Here is a 17,276-nt window from a genome sequence, read left to right on the forward strand (position 1 = left end):
ATCTCTGAAAATGTTTAAAATTCCTAATTTAGTGCCAAATTGAAAATAAAGTAGATTAAATGTGTATACAACTCAATAATTAATTAAAAAAAAATATTTTTTTGTTATTAAATAAATGTTGCTGTCTTAAAGAGACAATTTTTTTAATTGACAATTTTAATTTTTATGACTTAATATTTTTTTAGGTGTTTTTTAGTAAACATAATTATTTCTTAATTATTACTTTAAATTTAAAAATATTTTTTTTTTTTAATTTTTATAAATAATGAGGGCGATCCAAAAGGCTAACTTGTCTTGGTCTAAATTAACCTGGCCCGGGCTTATTTAACCCGCCATTCAATTTTGCTGGGGGGCTAAGTTAACCCGGGGCTAAGTTAACCCGGGGCTAAGTCAGGTTACCCTGGGCCAGGTTAGGCTTTTGGATCGCCCTCATTAGTTTTTAAAAAAACCTACAGGATATTTCAGCTTGTCCAGGTTTTCTCCTCCTTGCGTCTCTTCAGGGTGGTAAAACCACTTGACCCTGACCACCATGTTGCCACCCCAAGACTCCCACATGGTTTCAATGCGCCCTATGTAAGGGCGGTCAGGTCGGCCCGTCGAAAGAAAAACTGCACAGTCGCCAACCTGAATTAAAAATTTTTATATATTATTCTGACTTAACTTTGTATTTTAATCTCACATTGATAGTCTCTTTTCCTCTTTGGATTGACTTGAAGAACTCCTTCTTGCCGCGGCCTTTGCCACCAGGTCTCTTGTAGCCCTTTCCGGACCATTTCCACAATTGCCTGGCAGGAAGAAAAGCTGCCATCTTGCTCTTGGTTTCTCCGGACGACTGTCGCTCTTGTCTCTTTTTCGGAGACTGCTTTGATAAAAAAATATATTAAAATTGTTGAAATTAAATTTCATACTAAATTACCTTGGCTTTTTTCTCCGCCTCTGGTTCTATCTCGTCAGACACGGGAGGTGGAGGAGTCACTTGAGTTTTTTCAGGGGTCGTCGAGGAGTCTGAAGTGGCGCTGCTCGACAACTCTTTGTCTCCGTGCTTTCTGTGCCTGTGCTTCTTTTTGTGGTGATGGTGCTTGTGGTGGTGTTTCTTGTGCTTCTTGTGACTCGAAATCTTGTTTTTAATCGCCACCTGAGCCAGCAACTTGCGCAATTTCTCTTTCTTCTTGGCCTTTTCCTTTTTCTTGAGCTTTTTACGCTCTCTCTCCTCGTCGCTCAAATGTTTGTTGGACGAGCTGTTCTTCCCAGAGTCTGTGTCCTGAAAATTTCATGAATTTTTATTATAAAATAGGAATTAGAAATAAAATTCTCTATGTACAGATTAAATTCAAATTTATCAGAATTATTATATCATAAAATGCATTTCAATTAAATTTGTAAGTTGGTTGCAAATCTATAATGTTTAGCTAAAAAAAGTTTAATTTAAAAAAGCAAAAATAAATTCTTTAAATAGTAATATCAGACCCATATGTTTAGAAAATTTTATAAATTTTTACATATATTATGGATTTTTTTAGATTTTGGTTTTAAATGATATATTAAAAATAGATAACAAAATCGTATTACATTTTTTAATAAAAATTATAATTCCACAAACCTTCTTTTTTGATTCTGCTGGCGTTACAACAGGACTGGGGCTTTTCTGCTTTTGCTCTCGGGGTGGATTGACAGGGGTGTCAACGCTCGCCCTTCGTCCCTCGGTGCTACTCGCACCTGATGCGGCCCTTCTTCTCTTTGCCAAAGACAGCAGAGGGTTTGGATCATATTCTGCAAAAATAATAAAAAATTATTTAACACTAAAATAAAAAAAAAGGGAAATTGGGAATTTAAGAATTAGATTTTAATTCTTAATTTTTAGTAATTAATTTTTCACACTTCTTACCAACTACTGGGTAGCCAGCCGGAAGCATCCTGATATCTTCGAGTGTGATTCTTCCGCTGTCGCCGTCATCAAACTCAACATTGACAGAGCACGCGTCCAGCTCGGCATCTGGACTTGAGGGCTCGGCAACCGTCCCTGGGTAAAGGCACCGACTTTGCTGACTCCAATAGGCGCAAACTCTGGTCCCGGGTGGGACTTGGTCGGTTTTTGACGGCTGCACCTCTCTTATCTGAATACACAATGACATAGAAGAGTTTTCGGACAAAGGACAAATTACTGACCAGTTCTTTCAGAGCCTCCTCTCTCGACAGAATGTGCGGTCTGTTACCTCTCTCGCCGTCCAAAGTAATACCGTAAAGGTCGGGCGCACGGATCGCGGTCACCAGACCTGCGTAAACCAACCCACCCATCACTCTCATTGCGCGGGGTTGTCCCTCCAAGTCTTCAGAGCTCAGAGTGCAAGGAAGCAAGTGTCCTGAAAAAAGTTATCAATTTATTTTAATTGAATGATACAAGGCATGGAAGTTTTCAATAAAAAAGTCATAACTTTGCTAAAAACAGAAACTCCATTCCAAATAGAAAAAAAATACCGATTTTATTCTTTTATCTGAAAATGTCTTCCAAAATAGAGATGAAATTAATATCCATAAATGATAAAAGTAATAAGAATGATAATTAAAAAAATCAAATCAGTATTTGCAATTAGGAAAAGATAAATGAAATAAAATTCAATATTAAAGAAAATTTTGACACAAATATTGCTTTAAAAAATTAAATTTCCCACAAATAAATGTTAACTTTCTTTCAATTTTGTTCTTACCATTAACTGAGCTGCAAGACTCTAGTGAGGGACGCTTGAGTGGCCTTTCGGTTGAGCCGCTGGACATCTGTTTTCTCGCAGTTCTCAGCGTGACCTTGTTTTCCGTGCAGGCCTTCTTGGCCTTGACCTCGGTAGAATTCGAACGCTGCTTTGCCACCGGCGATTTGGAACTTCCGCCCGTCGAAGGTCTCTTTTTCGGGCCGAGACGCTGCGCCGCGTCGATGGTCCTCGGCCTCTCTCGCTCCACAACAGGTTTGCTCACCCAGGGCGAAGAAACTACTTTTTCTGGCACTGCCGAGGTCGTCGACTCGCTCTTCTGAGGCCAAGTTTCGTCCTCGTCGTCTCGGGTGGTTTTCAACTTGATTTCCGCCTTCAGTTTTGGTTTGATTTTCGGTCTGTTTTCTGCCACGGAGCCAGAGTTGAACGACGTCGAGTTGAGTAAAAAGCTGATGCTCCTCTTTTTGGCCACGATCGTTTCTGTGGCCGTCTGGTCGGGCTTGCCTGGGGTCCTCCTCTTCGGCCGACCTGGCTTTCTCTTCTTGGAGGACGAGCTCGAGCAGGAGGAACAGGAGGACGAGCTCGAAGAACATCCAGCTCCAGTGGTGGTTTTGGGGAGGAAAAGGGACGGTGAACCGCTTTCTTGGTCACTTTCGGGCTCTGAACTTGACAGTGGATTCCTCTTAAAGCCGTTTGAAGGAAGTTCACCGAACTGAAACATTTTGGTGAATTATTACTTCAAATATTTGGAATAAATTTTCTTCTTTTAACATTTGGGTATTAAATAATTTTTAATTAACTTAAAAACAAGTAGAATAAAATCACAATCAAAAACCAGATTATATACATAAATGCATTGAATTTACTGATGTGCCTAACTTTGAAATTATTTAATTTCTTTAAACAAGGATAAAAATTATTTTTAATTCAGTCCCAATCAGACATAGTAATTGTCAAGGCAATAAGAAAAGAAAAAAATTAAGGAAATTAATAAATAAAATTTTATTTAAATATTCAAAATATAGTTAAAACGTCAATATTTAACATATAAAATTTTTTTTATGTTAAATCATTGCTTATTTATTGTTGTTAATTTCTAATTTAACTTGTATTTTTCGTCCTCAAACACTAAAAATTAAAGAATTATTAAAAATTTTTTTTACCTGATGAGTTCCAGTTTTTGTCAGGCTTGTCGAGTTTTCCTTATCAGGCTTTAAGAACCAAAAGAGGGGTTCTGGTGCTAGAGGTTGGAATCTCTGCTTTTCACCGGCTACAGAAAGTAACACATTTTTATGTCTAAATTTAAAAATTTACATTTAGTTAGAAATTTACCTCCTGGCAAAAGGGGATTGGCGAGTTTGGAGCCAAATGTAAATGCTGACGGTTTAATATGCGCCGAGTCAGCACTCTTTTTAAAGGAGGAAAACCCTCCCGTCAGCCAAGAAGAGCCAGGAGAGCTCCCGTCTGATCAAAAAATTCAATTTTTATAACAACCCATTAATTATAGGCTTAATAATGTAATAATACCTGAAGAGCTGCTAACTTCGTCATCCTTGGTCGTCTTTTCTTGCTCGGCTTTGGTTCCGAACTTTTCAGAGAGACTCGGTTTGAATTTGGGTGAGGTCAAAATTTTGTTTGTATTCAAAGTCGGCGGCTTCAAAATGTCCTTCGGTTTGGTCTTGAGCGGAAGTGTCTCTTCCTGCTTCTCGACAATTTTCTCCGCCTCCTTCACGATTTTCGCCTTCTTCGGACTTGGCGCCGGCGACAATTTCCTCTTCCTTGGTCTTCCGGGGCCTCTCTTGCTAGGGCTGCTGCTGCTGTCGTCCGAAACCACCGAGTTCCTCCTGGGATTCTGCAGCTTGGACAACTCCTTCTGCTTGGCTTTGTACTTTTTCTGCAAATCGGCCAGTCGCATCCGAAGGTCCAACTCCATGGCGTCAATGTACTCGGTGGTTTGCACCTCCGAACTCGACGCCTGGGATGCGCCTCCGTTCTCCGCATACTGAGAAACTTTACTCGCGATGAACTTCTTGATGTTTTTCTCCGACTTTGGGCTTTTGTAGTTCCGGTTGACGTCGATCCTCTCTGGAATCGGCTTCATCGGTGGTTCCTCAATTTTCTCTTCGATTGGCTTCACTGCAGTCTCAACTTGTTCCTTCTGCTTTTCCTGTTCAATGTCCTCGAAAAAGCGCTGCTCGGCCAGGGCACACAACAGCCCCAGTCCATCAATCACGTGTTGCTGTGGCTCGGCCGGCACCTGCACCGTCGACTGCTTCTCAGCCTCCTTTTCTCTCTCCACGAATTGCTCGATGCTGTTGGACAAAAGTTCCAACCCACTCAAATCGACCGGAGGCGGCAGTGGGGCAGGCTGGACAAATTCCTCCACTTCCTCCTGTTCGTCCGGGGTCGTGGTCTCCGGGGTCATCAACTCAAGAGGTTCCTCCACTTCCGGCTCCGGTTCTTTGCAGTCGATTTCCAGCGGCGGCTCTTCGTCGACCTCCTCTTCCAACACGGCGTCCCTGGAAACCTCGTCCTCACTCACCGGAGGAGTCTCGGTCTGATTGCTGGCGTCTTGAACCTTGACCTCGACGGCTTCCGCTTCCGAGGACGCCCCGATCACTTCGGAACTTGAGCTGTCCACGGCGCTTTCTTGGTTGCTCTCCTCAGCGGTGGAACTGGTTGGAACGGCTGGGACGCTTTCGCTGGGACTGATTCTCGGACTGGCAGTCTCTGGAGGTGGCGTCAGACAAACCTCAGCTGGGTTTGCAGGAGAAGTAGCCTAAAAAAAGATATAAAGAAAAAATTATATATATCAATTTTACTTACAATTTAAAATATTAATTTACAATTTATAAGTTATTAACTGTATATAATTTAATCATTTATATTTTATTACTATTTTATATTTATTTTAATTTAAATCAATAAAATTAAAATCATTTTTAGATTAAATTTTTCAGCATAAAAATCTTAATTTAAATATTGTGTTTATAAATAAATTTGCTCAAGTTATGTTTATGATAAATTCTTGTGTGGAACCTACACCGGAGTCTTATCGTTGAAGTTTGTTAAATTGAATATTATTAAAATGATAATCGATGAAAACACCATAATTAAAAAATAATTCATTTTTATCTATTTGAATTTGCTATGCCTTTTATATTAATTTACCAGGTTCTTACACAAAATTATTGTGTAAAACTTTGCACAATTTTTAAAAGATATTAAACGTCAAAAACCAAGTGAGAAAATCACTATTTCTTTTGAAAAATTAAAATAGGAACTAGAATCGCAAACACGCAAACAAATACACAAAAACATATACTTATACTAACAAATAAACAACATTTTGAAAATTTTAAATTCAACATTTCAGATTATCTTTATCAAAATTTCTTCTGAAACGAACTTAATTGATTTTGTATCTCAATAATTTCTTTACCTGCGATCTCCTTCCAGTATCAACCGCCAGCACAGCAGGGGCGGAAGTCACAGCCGACGAAGAGGGGGTGTGTGGGTTTTGCTGGGGCGAAATTTGCACGGTGGTGCCTGTGATTTGCTCGTAGAAGTACTGCACCTGGGCCGTGGGCGCCTGGGCCTGCTGCGTCTGACCCCCGGGAAAAACGAAGGACGTCGGGAACTGGGCCGTCTGGGCGCCGCTCAGGTCGGCGGGCATCAGTTTGGAAGGGTCGATGAGCTCGATCTTGGGCGCCTCCATCACGTCCTTCTTGCACGGCGACTGCTGCTTCATGGGCTCGTGGACCAGGGCCAACTGGGCCTGGGGCTGGTGTTGCGGGGGCAGCAGGATGCGGAATTCGGTTTCGTTTTGTTGCGGGAACACGGTGATGTGTTGGGTGCCGTTTGCGGATGACGTTTGGGGAAGCATGAGCTGGGGAAGGTTGGTTTGCGCTTGGGGGAAACTTGTGGTGGTCGTCGTGTTGTTGGGCCACACTTGGACAGTGCGTTGCATGTGATCTGACAGGGACAAAGTAAGATATCAAATTTAAATTAAATTTATAAATAGATTGAAATGTAATTTTAATTTGAATTTCTTCTCATTTAAGCATTTATTTTTTGAAATTCATTTCCAACTAATAAAGGAAATTAAATTTCAATTCATTTTTTTTATGAGGTTCGTGAGCTGTTTATTTTCTTGAAGCAAAAACTAACAAAAATCAGAATCACCAAGTAACTGTCGTATTTCAATTAAATCAACACGAACAGCATAAAATACGCTCTTTATTTTGATTTCTTAAATTCCTTAAAAATTAAATTAAATTTAAGTATGAAAGAATAATTCAATTCAAATTAAATTTAGAAGTTATAAATTGGTGCATTTTAAATGGAAAAAATTGAGAATTAAATATTTTTTTTTTATAACTGTATTGACAATTATTACTGATGTATTAAATATTAAACATCATTTGATTGGGTCACTCACCCATATTAGTGGCTGGCAACAAAATGAGGTGGCCCGTCATCGGGTCGCGTACCAGTTGCAGACCGACCGGGGGCAGCGAAGGCGGCGGTGCGGCCTCTATTTGAACGGTGGGACCTGTCAGAGTGGAATGACGGATTAGTGAGTAATTAATAATCTGCAAGGCGCTGCAAGGTGAGTCACTCCTCGCCACGCCGACAGATAATTTAATCACAAGTTGAGTAGTATGTGTGTGTGTGTGTGTGTGTGTGTGTGTGTGTGTGTGTGTGTGTGTGTGTGTGTGCGAGAGAGACAAACGGAGTGATGGAAATTGTAAAAGCGTTATGCATGCATGCCTTTGTTCTGTTAACGAGTCTTGTTGAGAAATCTTTGTACATAATGCATGTACAATATTGTATTACTAAATCGTATATTACTTGAGCCTCCATATGTATTTTCTTTATTAGCCGTCAATTTGTAATAAATAAATAGCAAGAAATCTTGGAGGCAAAGATTACTCCTTATTTAAATTATGAGAGTCAATTGCGGCTTGTTTAGAAATTATGAACTGTAGTTTTTGTTTTAAATCCTCATTCACAAAGGAACGTTCAGCGACTAAAATTTTGTGATGAAAAAAATCCTTATTTATTTTTACACCCTATTTAAAACTGAGCTGCAACCTGAATAGCTCCACGGTCAAGCGTGATGCATAACTTTGAAATTAGGAATGCATTAAATTATTTACTTGCGCGCTGATGTAACATAAATTTAGAATTTTAATTTTCATATAACTGTTATACAGCTAAGGACAGCCAAAAAACAGTCAGAAATTAACAAAAAATAAAAATAGCATTATGATTTAATTTTTTTTGTTAGATGTTAAAACATTTTAAAATATTTACTTATTAATATTTTATTATTATATTTTTTTTTTTAAATAAAAATGATATAATACCTTTTTAGACAATTTACCCTGTTCATGTAAATTTGTTTTATAGCAGCTAAATTTTAAATAAAATATAATTTATGTGCTTCAACTCATAATAAATTGGAGTGGAATTATAAAGTTCATATGTATGAATAGTCTTTGGATCCTTGACTCGCTCGAATGAGAATATTAATCGATTAAATTATAATCTAAAAAAATTTGGTACGCGAGACTAAAGGAAAACTAAAAAACAATTTCATGAAAAAGGAACATTCGAAATAGTTTTATCAACTCTACAATCTTTATAAGTCGCGCTCTAAACCATCCGAGAGGCATTCAAGGTTTTTTAGTTAAAGTTAAGGCAAAATATTAATCTTAATGTTTTAAAATTAACAGGCATTATATAAAAATTATTGCGGTTGTATAAAAAAAATTTGAATTTTTTTCAACTTAGAGAGGAGCAAAACGAAAAAAAATGGAAAAGCGCGTTTCAATCACAGACAAAATCGATCAGTTGCAAACGAATCGCGCAAATATTTGCTGGCGCAAAAATCGCTCTGCCATTTTGTCGGCAGAGAAACCTGTTCTGAATTTATCTACCAGGTGCGTGTGTAATACACAGACAGACGAATCCGCGGAGAAATAATAATTACTGCTGCAATTACACGCGGCGCGAGAGGCGCGCGTGTAATTTCGGGAGAGATGCGAAAACAGGGGGCAGACAGGTGTGTGTTAAGGGAAGGAAAGCGCACGCGATTAATCGCTGCACCCTTGGTGTGTTTGTGACCCTGCAAGGGTCGACGGGGTCCTACCTGTCTGGTACTGCGGTTGGCCAAGCCACAAGGTAGGTGGAGTCAGGGCGGAGTTGGGTGCCGCGTGCGACGCCCACGGGGGTAGTCCGTTGGAGAGTCTGGCGGCGGCCAAGGCTTGAGTGACGGCGTCCTCGGCACCCCCGGTGGTGTGCACTTGCAGGGTGGCTCCGGCTCCGGCGTTCGGCCCGCTCGCACTCGCAGGGGGCGGTTGCAGCACTGCACAGTCATTAACAACCCTTGAGTGATCTTTCGAGCACCCCGATTTCAATGTGTATGAATGAAAACACTGAAAGGCGCCGCCAGCTTTTCCTCTCTCTTTTTTTTCTTTAATGCTCGGTCGGGTGCTGTTTTTGCTGAAGATTTTTAATGCGTGTGTGTGTTCAAAAGAAAGCGGTTGCCGTGTTCGTTTTCCAAAGTAATATGTGCACAATATTATACACACACGTACTCGGGTCGCCATTTGCATTTTATTTTAATTCCCACATGCAAAATAAATTGATTTTCCGCTAGTTTTAATTGTCAAGAGTGCAACTTGGAAAGAATTTGATAACGAAATTATCTACGTTAAATTTTGCCTTTCCGTACAAAAATGAGCCAACTTTGAAGACCATCAGTGAAATTAACTTCGTTTTATAATAAAACTGTAAATAAAAAAGGAATGTTTAAAATTAAATCAAATATAAAATTTCATTTCAATCATTCTAGGCGAGACAAATAACAACTGAATTTGAAATCGATCAAATAAATGAGAAATTGAAATTTTTGTAAAAGGTTTTTCCGTGGATTTACTGAAACTGTGCGAGAAACACTTGGCTTTAAAGAATGGAATATACAAACCAAAATTTTGACTTTTAATTGAGAAATTAATTTTTAAAATGTCTCAAAAATTAATATTTTTGAGTCACAAAAAATCAAAATTTCATGCTGCTCTGTTTACCCTAATTTTCCGAGTTTTAATTGAAATTTTGATTTTTTGTGACTCAAAAACATTACTTTTTGAGACATTTAAAAAATTAATTCCTCAATTAAAAGTCAAAATTTTGGTTTATTTATTCCATTCTTTAAAGTCAAGTGTTTCTCGCACAGTTTCAGTAAATCCACGGAAAAACCTCTTACAAAAATTAACCCTGAAACTGCTTTACACTTTACAACACAAACAAAACACTACTCTACACTAATTTGAACAGAAAAAACACACGCACACTAACAGTTATCTGAGAGAAATTAAAAGTTCTAAAAAATTGCCGCAATATCCAATTCAAAATTAAATAGTTGTGAAATTTTTAAAAACAAAAGGAATGAATTTGATTTTTTTTTTGCTATCACCTCTGGGAAGTTCTTTATAAAGAATCCCTATTCCCCTGGCAATTCTAATTGAGGTGAAAAAGGCTGATCACAGAGCTGAAATTCAATACCGTCGGAGCAGCTAACGTTTCCGAAAAGACAAGCGAAATTTTTTCCATCACGCGGGCAATCACGAGAGCCTCGTCGCGTCCGTAACTCTGTTGGAATTCCTCCTCTTTTCGGGCAAATGCGTGCACAATATGTGTCAGCACCGATTTTCGGCAGCCCCAAGAGTGCTTATTATTACATTACGCACTTTGAGCGCAGAACTGGTTTTTAATTCGGCCCAACTAGCTCCCGTGTGCAAAAATCGACGGAAGAAATAAAATGGAAAGAGAGAGATAAAAAAAAAATGCCATCGAATAGGAGAGGCGAAAGAAAATACCACGAGCGAGTTCAAGTGTGTGTGTATGCAAATTGTATGTATAAAAAAAACCGGATGACAGAAAACTGCTCTCCCTGCCATTGTTGGCACCTGATTACCTGCTCGATGAATATATCTGTGACGTCACAATTTATATAAAAGAAAACACTCTGAAGAGTGAATTATTATTAAATGCACTGATTTTTTTTTTTTTTTTTTTTTTTTACAAAAAATCCTGAATGGCTTCAAAATTGCAATAAAAATAATCAAAATTTCAATTTTCCCCCAAATTTAATTTGCACCTTGGGAAAAGCCTGTCCAGATTTGTTATTAAATTAATTTCGAGAAACAACGAAAATGAAATATTAATCCATCTAAATACATTATTGTTTAAAAAGAAAATAATATATACCTTTTTGTTACTTCTGGTCATTCTAATTTTCAAAATTAAAGGTCTTTGGTGCGAATTAATTTATCGCAATTTCGTTTCCAGTTTTAAAATTTTCTCTTCTTTTAAAATTTAATTTTAAAAAGTCAAGACACTTTATCGTGTTGGTCTTTAAATTAATTATAAAACCGAAGTGATTAAAAGTTAATCATCAACCATCGCCATTCTTTTGATCTGACGTCTGAAATGAAATTATTACTTATGGGACGAGCAAAAACAATCAGATCGGAGTGGCCGATAAAGGTGAGAGAAGCGCGCGGAAAATTTCCTAATGGGCCGCGGAGAGAGAAAGAGATTCTAATCTAAAAATAAAAACACACTGCCTCTGATAGAGCGATTTGCGCCCTGACGTTTCAACTGCGCGAATGGAGGAAAAGAGCCGCTCGGCGTTTATTTTATTTTCCGATGAGATATTTTTCAATGCAAGGGCAATTTTCCCATCCGAAAGAGCGCGTGCTTGTCTGTTCATTTCCTGGCAATCAAACGTTTGAAGCTTTTTCATGTGAATATTTACGACAAAACAGCTCCCATCAAACTCTGAACAAAGTAAAAAGTAATACTCATGATAAATATTTTTAGTTCAAAGCGAATTTCAGGCTAATGTGTTAAAAATTACAAATATTGTGTCCTTATGGATTTAAATTCATATTCTAAATTAAATATTTAATCAATGATCAATCATTTGAAATTTATGTAATTCAAGAGGATGATTCCTAGAAATTGATCGCAAGAAGTATAGATGATTTCATTACATGTTGAACGCATCTTTTTATAAAAGCTATAAAATATTACGCTATTTCTTTAATATAATTATTTAAATCATGATGTATTCATTATTTTGCTTGATAAAATATTATAATATAAAAGAAAATAAAAAATTATAAATAATAATTATATAACTTGAAAATAAAAAAAGTAAATAAATAAAGCTATATATCTTACAAATATTAAATTAAACTATAAAACCAACATAATTTTTCAAATTGATATTTTCTCCTAATATATAAAATAAACCCTATTAAATGTTTGCGATTCTTACCGATTGATGAAGTCATGATCGTGGCCGTTCGCTCCTGCGGATGGACCATGAGGGCCGCAGTTGTTGGCACCGCAGGCGCCATGGTGCTGATCACAGTGGCCGTGGCGGTGACGGCCGGTGCTGGGGCCAATGGCGCCGGTGCCGTCCTTCTGGCCGGCAACAACACCCGGAAGTCCTCCCTGGGCTTGTCCTGCACGTTGGAGGATTTGCCTTTGGAGAGTTCCTCGGGGACCATCGCCCTGATGGGCGAGGAACTCCTCTGGCGCGCCACGGCTATACCAACAGGAATGCTCGATACTGAGAACAAGAAATCAGTCTAATTGGGAAAATTCGTTTTAAGAAATTATAAATAATTATGGATAGTAAAGTGCAAATAAAAATGTCATAATGTAAAATATTTGAAAATTTTGAAATACTCTGCTGCTGGTGTTAGGTGGAAATTAATTATAAATTTTATTGATTCACAACTTTAAATTTCCAATAATCAGTTATTTACAATTTTATTCTCAACGCACTTTGAAAAATTAAATGTCAAATTAGTTATAGTGTCTTTAGAAATTTAAACAAAAATTATAATTTGATCCTAAACTTTTATTGAAATCACTTTTAAAATTAATTTTCATAATCAGTTGGAATTATTGTACTCAAAATTGAGTAAAATAAGAGGCGAGATGGCGTCACAAATGGAAAAATTATAAATATTAAAATATCCAAAACATAGTCTGAAAGGCCACCATGTCCCCAATGCAAAATTATTAAAAAATTAGATCTTCCCCCATCAAATTTTAGCCTCGAGCATTTTGGTTACAACCAGGACTGAGCAAGTTTTATTTTTCTTATTTGGAAATGAAGTTTATATGCTGGAGGGGCTAAAAACATGAACAAATTTAAGTCTTTCCAGGAAAATATGGTTCATATTTTTGTTTCATTTACAAGCTCTTTGGTTTTTCATAGACAACCTCATTAAAGCGGTTGAAATATTTTCTCTTTTATTGTCAAGTGCGTATTTATTTTATCCATCATTCTTGGCTCGATTCATAAAATTTCAAGTGCATGAAACGTTTTACGCGGAAGAAGCTTTAAAATTGCGCATATCATAATCGCCTGGCCAAATTCCTGCGCCAAATGGAACGAGTTGTTCTCGCACAGGCCCCCCGTGCTTTCCTAGAAAACGCGTGGAATTTGAATAAAGCGGTGATAAAAGCGAATGACCAGCCGTGGAAATTTGCATTTTACGGCCGTGCGTAAAAGTGACGCGCTGAATATCGAAATCATTCACATGATCATTCACAAAACGCACAAATTCACGCATAAATTAGCGCCGAGTTGGGCGCGCTTGTTGCTCGTCCTTTGTGCACTTCAGCCGACGATAAAGAGAGAATTTTCAGCCTACGCGTCCAACCGCGAAATATCACGTTAGCCCTTCTTTCTCCGTGTCACTTGCTCTCCTGTCCAACCGGTGCTTTTTTTGTTTGTATTTTTATTTTCTGCGAAAAAATGATGAGACGCACATCTCTCGTTTTTTTGTTTTAATGAGCGAGGGTTGTGCAGCTCGTGTGTGTGTGCAAACAACAGCAATGAATCCGCGAGCAAGGGTTGATCTGGAGGCTGCGTATCTCCATTTCGGCGCGTGAGTTCTGTGGATTAGAGCAATTGCAGCGTCGCGGCGTGTGTAATTATCGTCTCGCCTGTAACTCCGCAGCCAGCAACCCCTCGCTGGACCAAAATAAGTCGGTTCGGCAGAGTGTTTAAATTTTTGGGTTATATTTTGTCTTGAAATAAATATTTCAGCGCGTCAAGTTTGCAGCTCATTTTCCATTTCAAAAATATTAACATTTGTAAATAATAAAAGTCACTCAAAAAAGTTAGCGTAAAGAAAATAATTTATAAAAAGTAATTTAAAAAATTATTTAATTTTAAAATTTAATGAAATATTTATATTTATTTGCAATTTTTAACATTATTTTAGTTTATAGCTCATTAAACGATTTATGTTTTAAACTCGTTAGTCTTTATAAAATTTGGATTGTGGTGTGGTTTCTGTTGGATAAAAATTAAACAAGCTAATCATGAAACAAAAATAAATATATAATTTAAATGTGTAATAAAGTATTGAAATTAGTAGGATCAAATATTAAATATTTTATTAGCAACAGAGTCTATCTGGTATTACCACTGGTCATTTAATTTTAAATAGCGATTAACATAACAGATTAAATGCTTAATTTTTATTCTAAAATAATAATAATTTCGATCTGGTTGACTTGGCTTTAAAATTAGTCTAAAGCAATCGGCCACATGGATGGCCAGAATTAAAATCAAAGTTTAAGTAAATTTGTTGGACGAGCTAAATTACAATAATACTTGGGCAAGTTGAGTTTAATTTATAAAAATATCCACCATATATGTATTTAAAAAACCACGAAAAAAAAGAAAATGGGCGTTGAAGAAATAATTTGGACGATTTGATCAATTTTTAAATGGACCGTTCTTTGAAGAAAAAAAATATTAAAAAAGTAAGTGCAAGTACAATAAATAGACTGAGGCATAAAACACTGATTAATTAGATATCATCAAATTCAAAATTACTTTGCAGCAATCTCAATTAATTTGCCTGAGTGAATCGTCATTAACGCACTGGACGGTTTATAGAAGCAGCGAACAAAAGCCTTCGGCCTCTCTCAGTAGTTAAATTTGAATCCCGGCTGCGTGCATTTCGGATGGAAATTGGCCGCGGACCTGAATCCCAAGCAACGCCACAGATGCTATCGAACGGTAATGGTGCATTCGGAATCGTAAGCAGCGCGTCTAACTAATTTCCATCGATTGTGTTACGCGTCCGTTTTGTGCATTTGAATTCAAAACGTATGGCCCGCCGCTTTCTGATCGAATCTCTCAGCGCAGAGTGACTGACAGTGAAAAATCTTCTCTGAATGAAAGAGCAGCCTCGGACGATTTAAAAACCAAAACTCTCGCAAGCCGTGGTGGGGAAATTATAAACAAATCAATGGAAGGGGATAATCTGAATTTATGCTCATAGTAAATTTGTAAAAAAAAAACATAGTTTTCAGTAAAAATTGTTGAAATGAAACGAGAGTAAAATGGCAAAATGAATTATATGTATTGAATAATTAATGGAGATTTTTTTTAACAATATATTCGATCTTTTTCTCAACTTCTCAACTCTAATTTTTAATAATGTCAACGGATTTATAAGTCCAGAATAGTCTAGAATCATTATTCAGATGGAATTCTTTCCATAATGAGTGGAAAGTGTCTTTTTAAATAGTTTTTAAACAATTAGATTATGTAAATATAAAAAAGCAATTTAAGCTTATTTCTAAAATGAACAAAGCATAATTAATTTTATTTCAAAAAATTATATAAATAATTAAATTAATAAAAAATATGACAAAAATATTAATCTTTTAAATTGTGTAAGTTATTTGTGATATATTAATATTAAATTTTTGCTTTTAATTTATAAATTTTAAAAATTTGTTTTTAATGCTTTATACTTGTTCTAAATTAGTTTCAAAGCGTTATCCGCTTGAGATGAAAAGACGAGGGAATGAGTTTCGCATGCAAACTTTACTCTCCCCAAGAGAGCCGCTGCCTGGCTGTTCTCGTTGCTGCAGTTCTCTGCCCTCGTCCCGCGAGCAAATATATACCTTTGCACCTACAACGTGTCGGAGAGGCGTTCGGCTCGGCTAATAAGAAAACCGCACAGGAAACAAGAGCACGCACAGAATCTTCCACTACACGCTACTCGCGTTTAAACAAACACGGCTCGCCACTTTGGCCATAAATTAGCGTGTCTCGAGGCTGGAATTAGTGAAATTAAGGGCAACATCCAAAATTGCCGGAGGTGAGGCGCAAAATATGCATGTATTAGTCGAGTTTATCAGTTCGTAATGACCGATTTTTTTTCATTGGCGCGAGGACTAAATTAATTGGCAGGAAGTTGTCGAAAGATTAAGTATTAAAATGATAATATAAGTTAAGAATTTTTATCTTGTTTGTTGATCTGGACTTTGCCACCGGCATTTTTCGACCGAGAACGTCTCGCGAAATAATTAAACGGACAGTGATAGATGCGATCAAGATGCTTTGCTTCCAGTTATTAATTTAATTAATTTTGAAACGTTTTGCAACATTTATTTGCCTTTTAAAAATTCATTTGAACGTTGGTTCTAATTTTATAGCAAACAGCACGAATGCTTTGGATTGCAGAAATCACATAAGTTATATAAAAAATTGACGTCACATTATTTAAATAAAGTTAATTAAGAAAGAAAATTTAAGCATAATTTTTAAAAAAAAATGGAAGTGATTTATTAGATATTTAAAGGTCTAGAAAAAAGATTAAGCCAATTTGCAAAATTAAATTTATTCCCAATAAGTCCTGAACAGGGATTAAAGCCACTGTAAAACTAAGTTTTAATTTCACAAAATTTGTATAAATTTTTCAATACAGTATTAATTTTATGGCATTTTTTTGCTGCTTGAAAATATTTCATTTAAGTATTGAATTTCAATTAAAATTTTCTTCTTCTTCTCACTCAATTAATAAATATTTCATAAAAATAAAATTATAACATTAAAAATTAATTATTTCTAAAAAATATATAAATTTGCACTCACCAGTGGCCGAGGTTGAAGTGGAGGGGCCGCTGTTTGTGACCGCAATCACTAGAGGACCCTGACTTCTCCTGTCCTCGGAAGGTTCCGACTTGATCGCCTGCACAGCCACGACGGGGTTGTTGCCCCTTTCCTTCCTGCTGGTGGTGACCTCGTCGACCTGACAGGGTGTGCCCGCCTCCTTCTTGATCACCACAGGGCTGAAGGACCTGCCGGAAGAACTGGCGTCGCTCGACCTGCTGCGCGGAGGCACAGGGTTGGTCCTGCTGCAGCCGCTCAGGGTGTCGCTCGCCAGGGTGGGGAAAATCGGGGCAAGGTTGGGCGGGTGGAAGGCCGTCAGGGAGGCGGCCGTCATCGAGTCCATCGCGCAGTGGAAGGGTGGCGATGAGGACGCGAAGGTCGCCATGCTTGTACCTGCGGAAAAGGTAAAAAAAAGCGTTTGCGTGAAAATCTGGAGGAATTTCTATGATAAGTAATAGAAGAATTTTTTCTCTTTCATTAATACAAAAATATATAGAATTATTTTTTTGATCTTAAGCAGAAATTTATAACTTCCTATGCATGAAAAAAGTATTGATGAA

General features: G+C 37.2%; 1 protein-coding gene across 4 annotated transcripts in view; it reads right to left on the reverse strand.

Annotated features, from left to right (window-relative positions):
• LOC132194946 (protein winged eye-like) overlaps nucleotides 1–17,276 on the reverse strand; it is a 132,935-nt gene that overhangs the window by 1,702 nt on the left and 113,957 nt on the right. For 3 of the 4 annotated variants that reach the window (XM_059616555.1, XM_059616552.1, XM_059616554.1), the window contains 15 exons: nucleotides 16,699–17,109; nucleotides 12,055–12,351; nucleotides 8,860–9,075; nucleotides 7,144–7,257; nucleotides 6,145–6,677; nucleotides 4,230–5,481; nucleotides 4,035–4,166; nucleotides 3,866–3,972; nucleotides 2,706–3,414; nucleotides 2,167–2,360; nucleotides 1,886–2,114; nucleotides 1,601–1,770; nucleotides 917–1,261; nucleotides 680–862; nucleotides 454–624 (listed from right to left, as the gene is read on the reverse strand). In XM_059616555.1, the coding sequence (XP_059472538.1) occupies nucleotides 454–624; nucleotides 680–862; nucleotides 917–1,261; nucleotides 1,601–1,770; nucleotides 1,886–2,114; nucleotides 2,167–2,360; nucleotides 2,706–3,414; nucleotides 3,866–3,972; nucleotides 4,035–4,166; nucleotides 4,230–5,481; nucleotides 6,145–6,677; nucleotides 7,144–7,257; nucleotides 8,860–9,075; nucleotides 12,055–12,351; nucleotides 16,699–17,109 (5,063 nt within the window). The remainder of the gene's footprint in view (nucleotides 1–453; nucleotides 625–679; nucleotides 863–916; nucleotides 1,262–1,600; nucleotides 1,771–1,885; nucleotides 2,115–2,166; nucleotides 2,361–2,705; nucleotides 3,415–3,865; nucleotides 3,973–4,034; nucleotides 4,167–4,229; nucleotides 5,482–6,144; nucleotides 6,678–7,143; nucleotides 7,258–8,859; nucleotides 9,076–12,054; nucleotides 12,352–16,698; nucleotides 17,110–17,276) is intronic. The other variant, XM_059616553.1, reaches the window with a different exon arrangement.

This window comes from Neocloeon triangulifer, unplaced genomic scaffold (assembly GCF_031216515.1).
Source record: "Neocloeon triangulifer isolate White Clay Creek 2 clone unplaced genomic scaffold, ASM3121651v1 ptg000008l, whole genome shotgun sequence".
Classification (NCBI taxonomy): Eukaryota; Metazoa; Arthropoda; class Insecta; order Ephemeroptera; family Baetidae; genus Neocloeon; species Neocloeon triangulifer.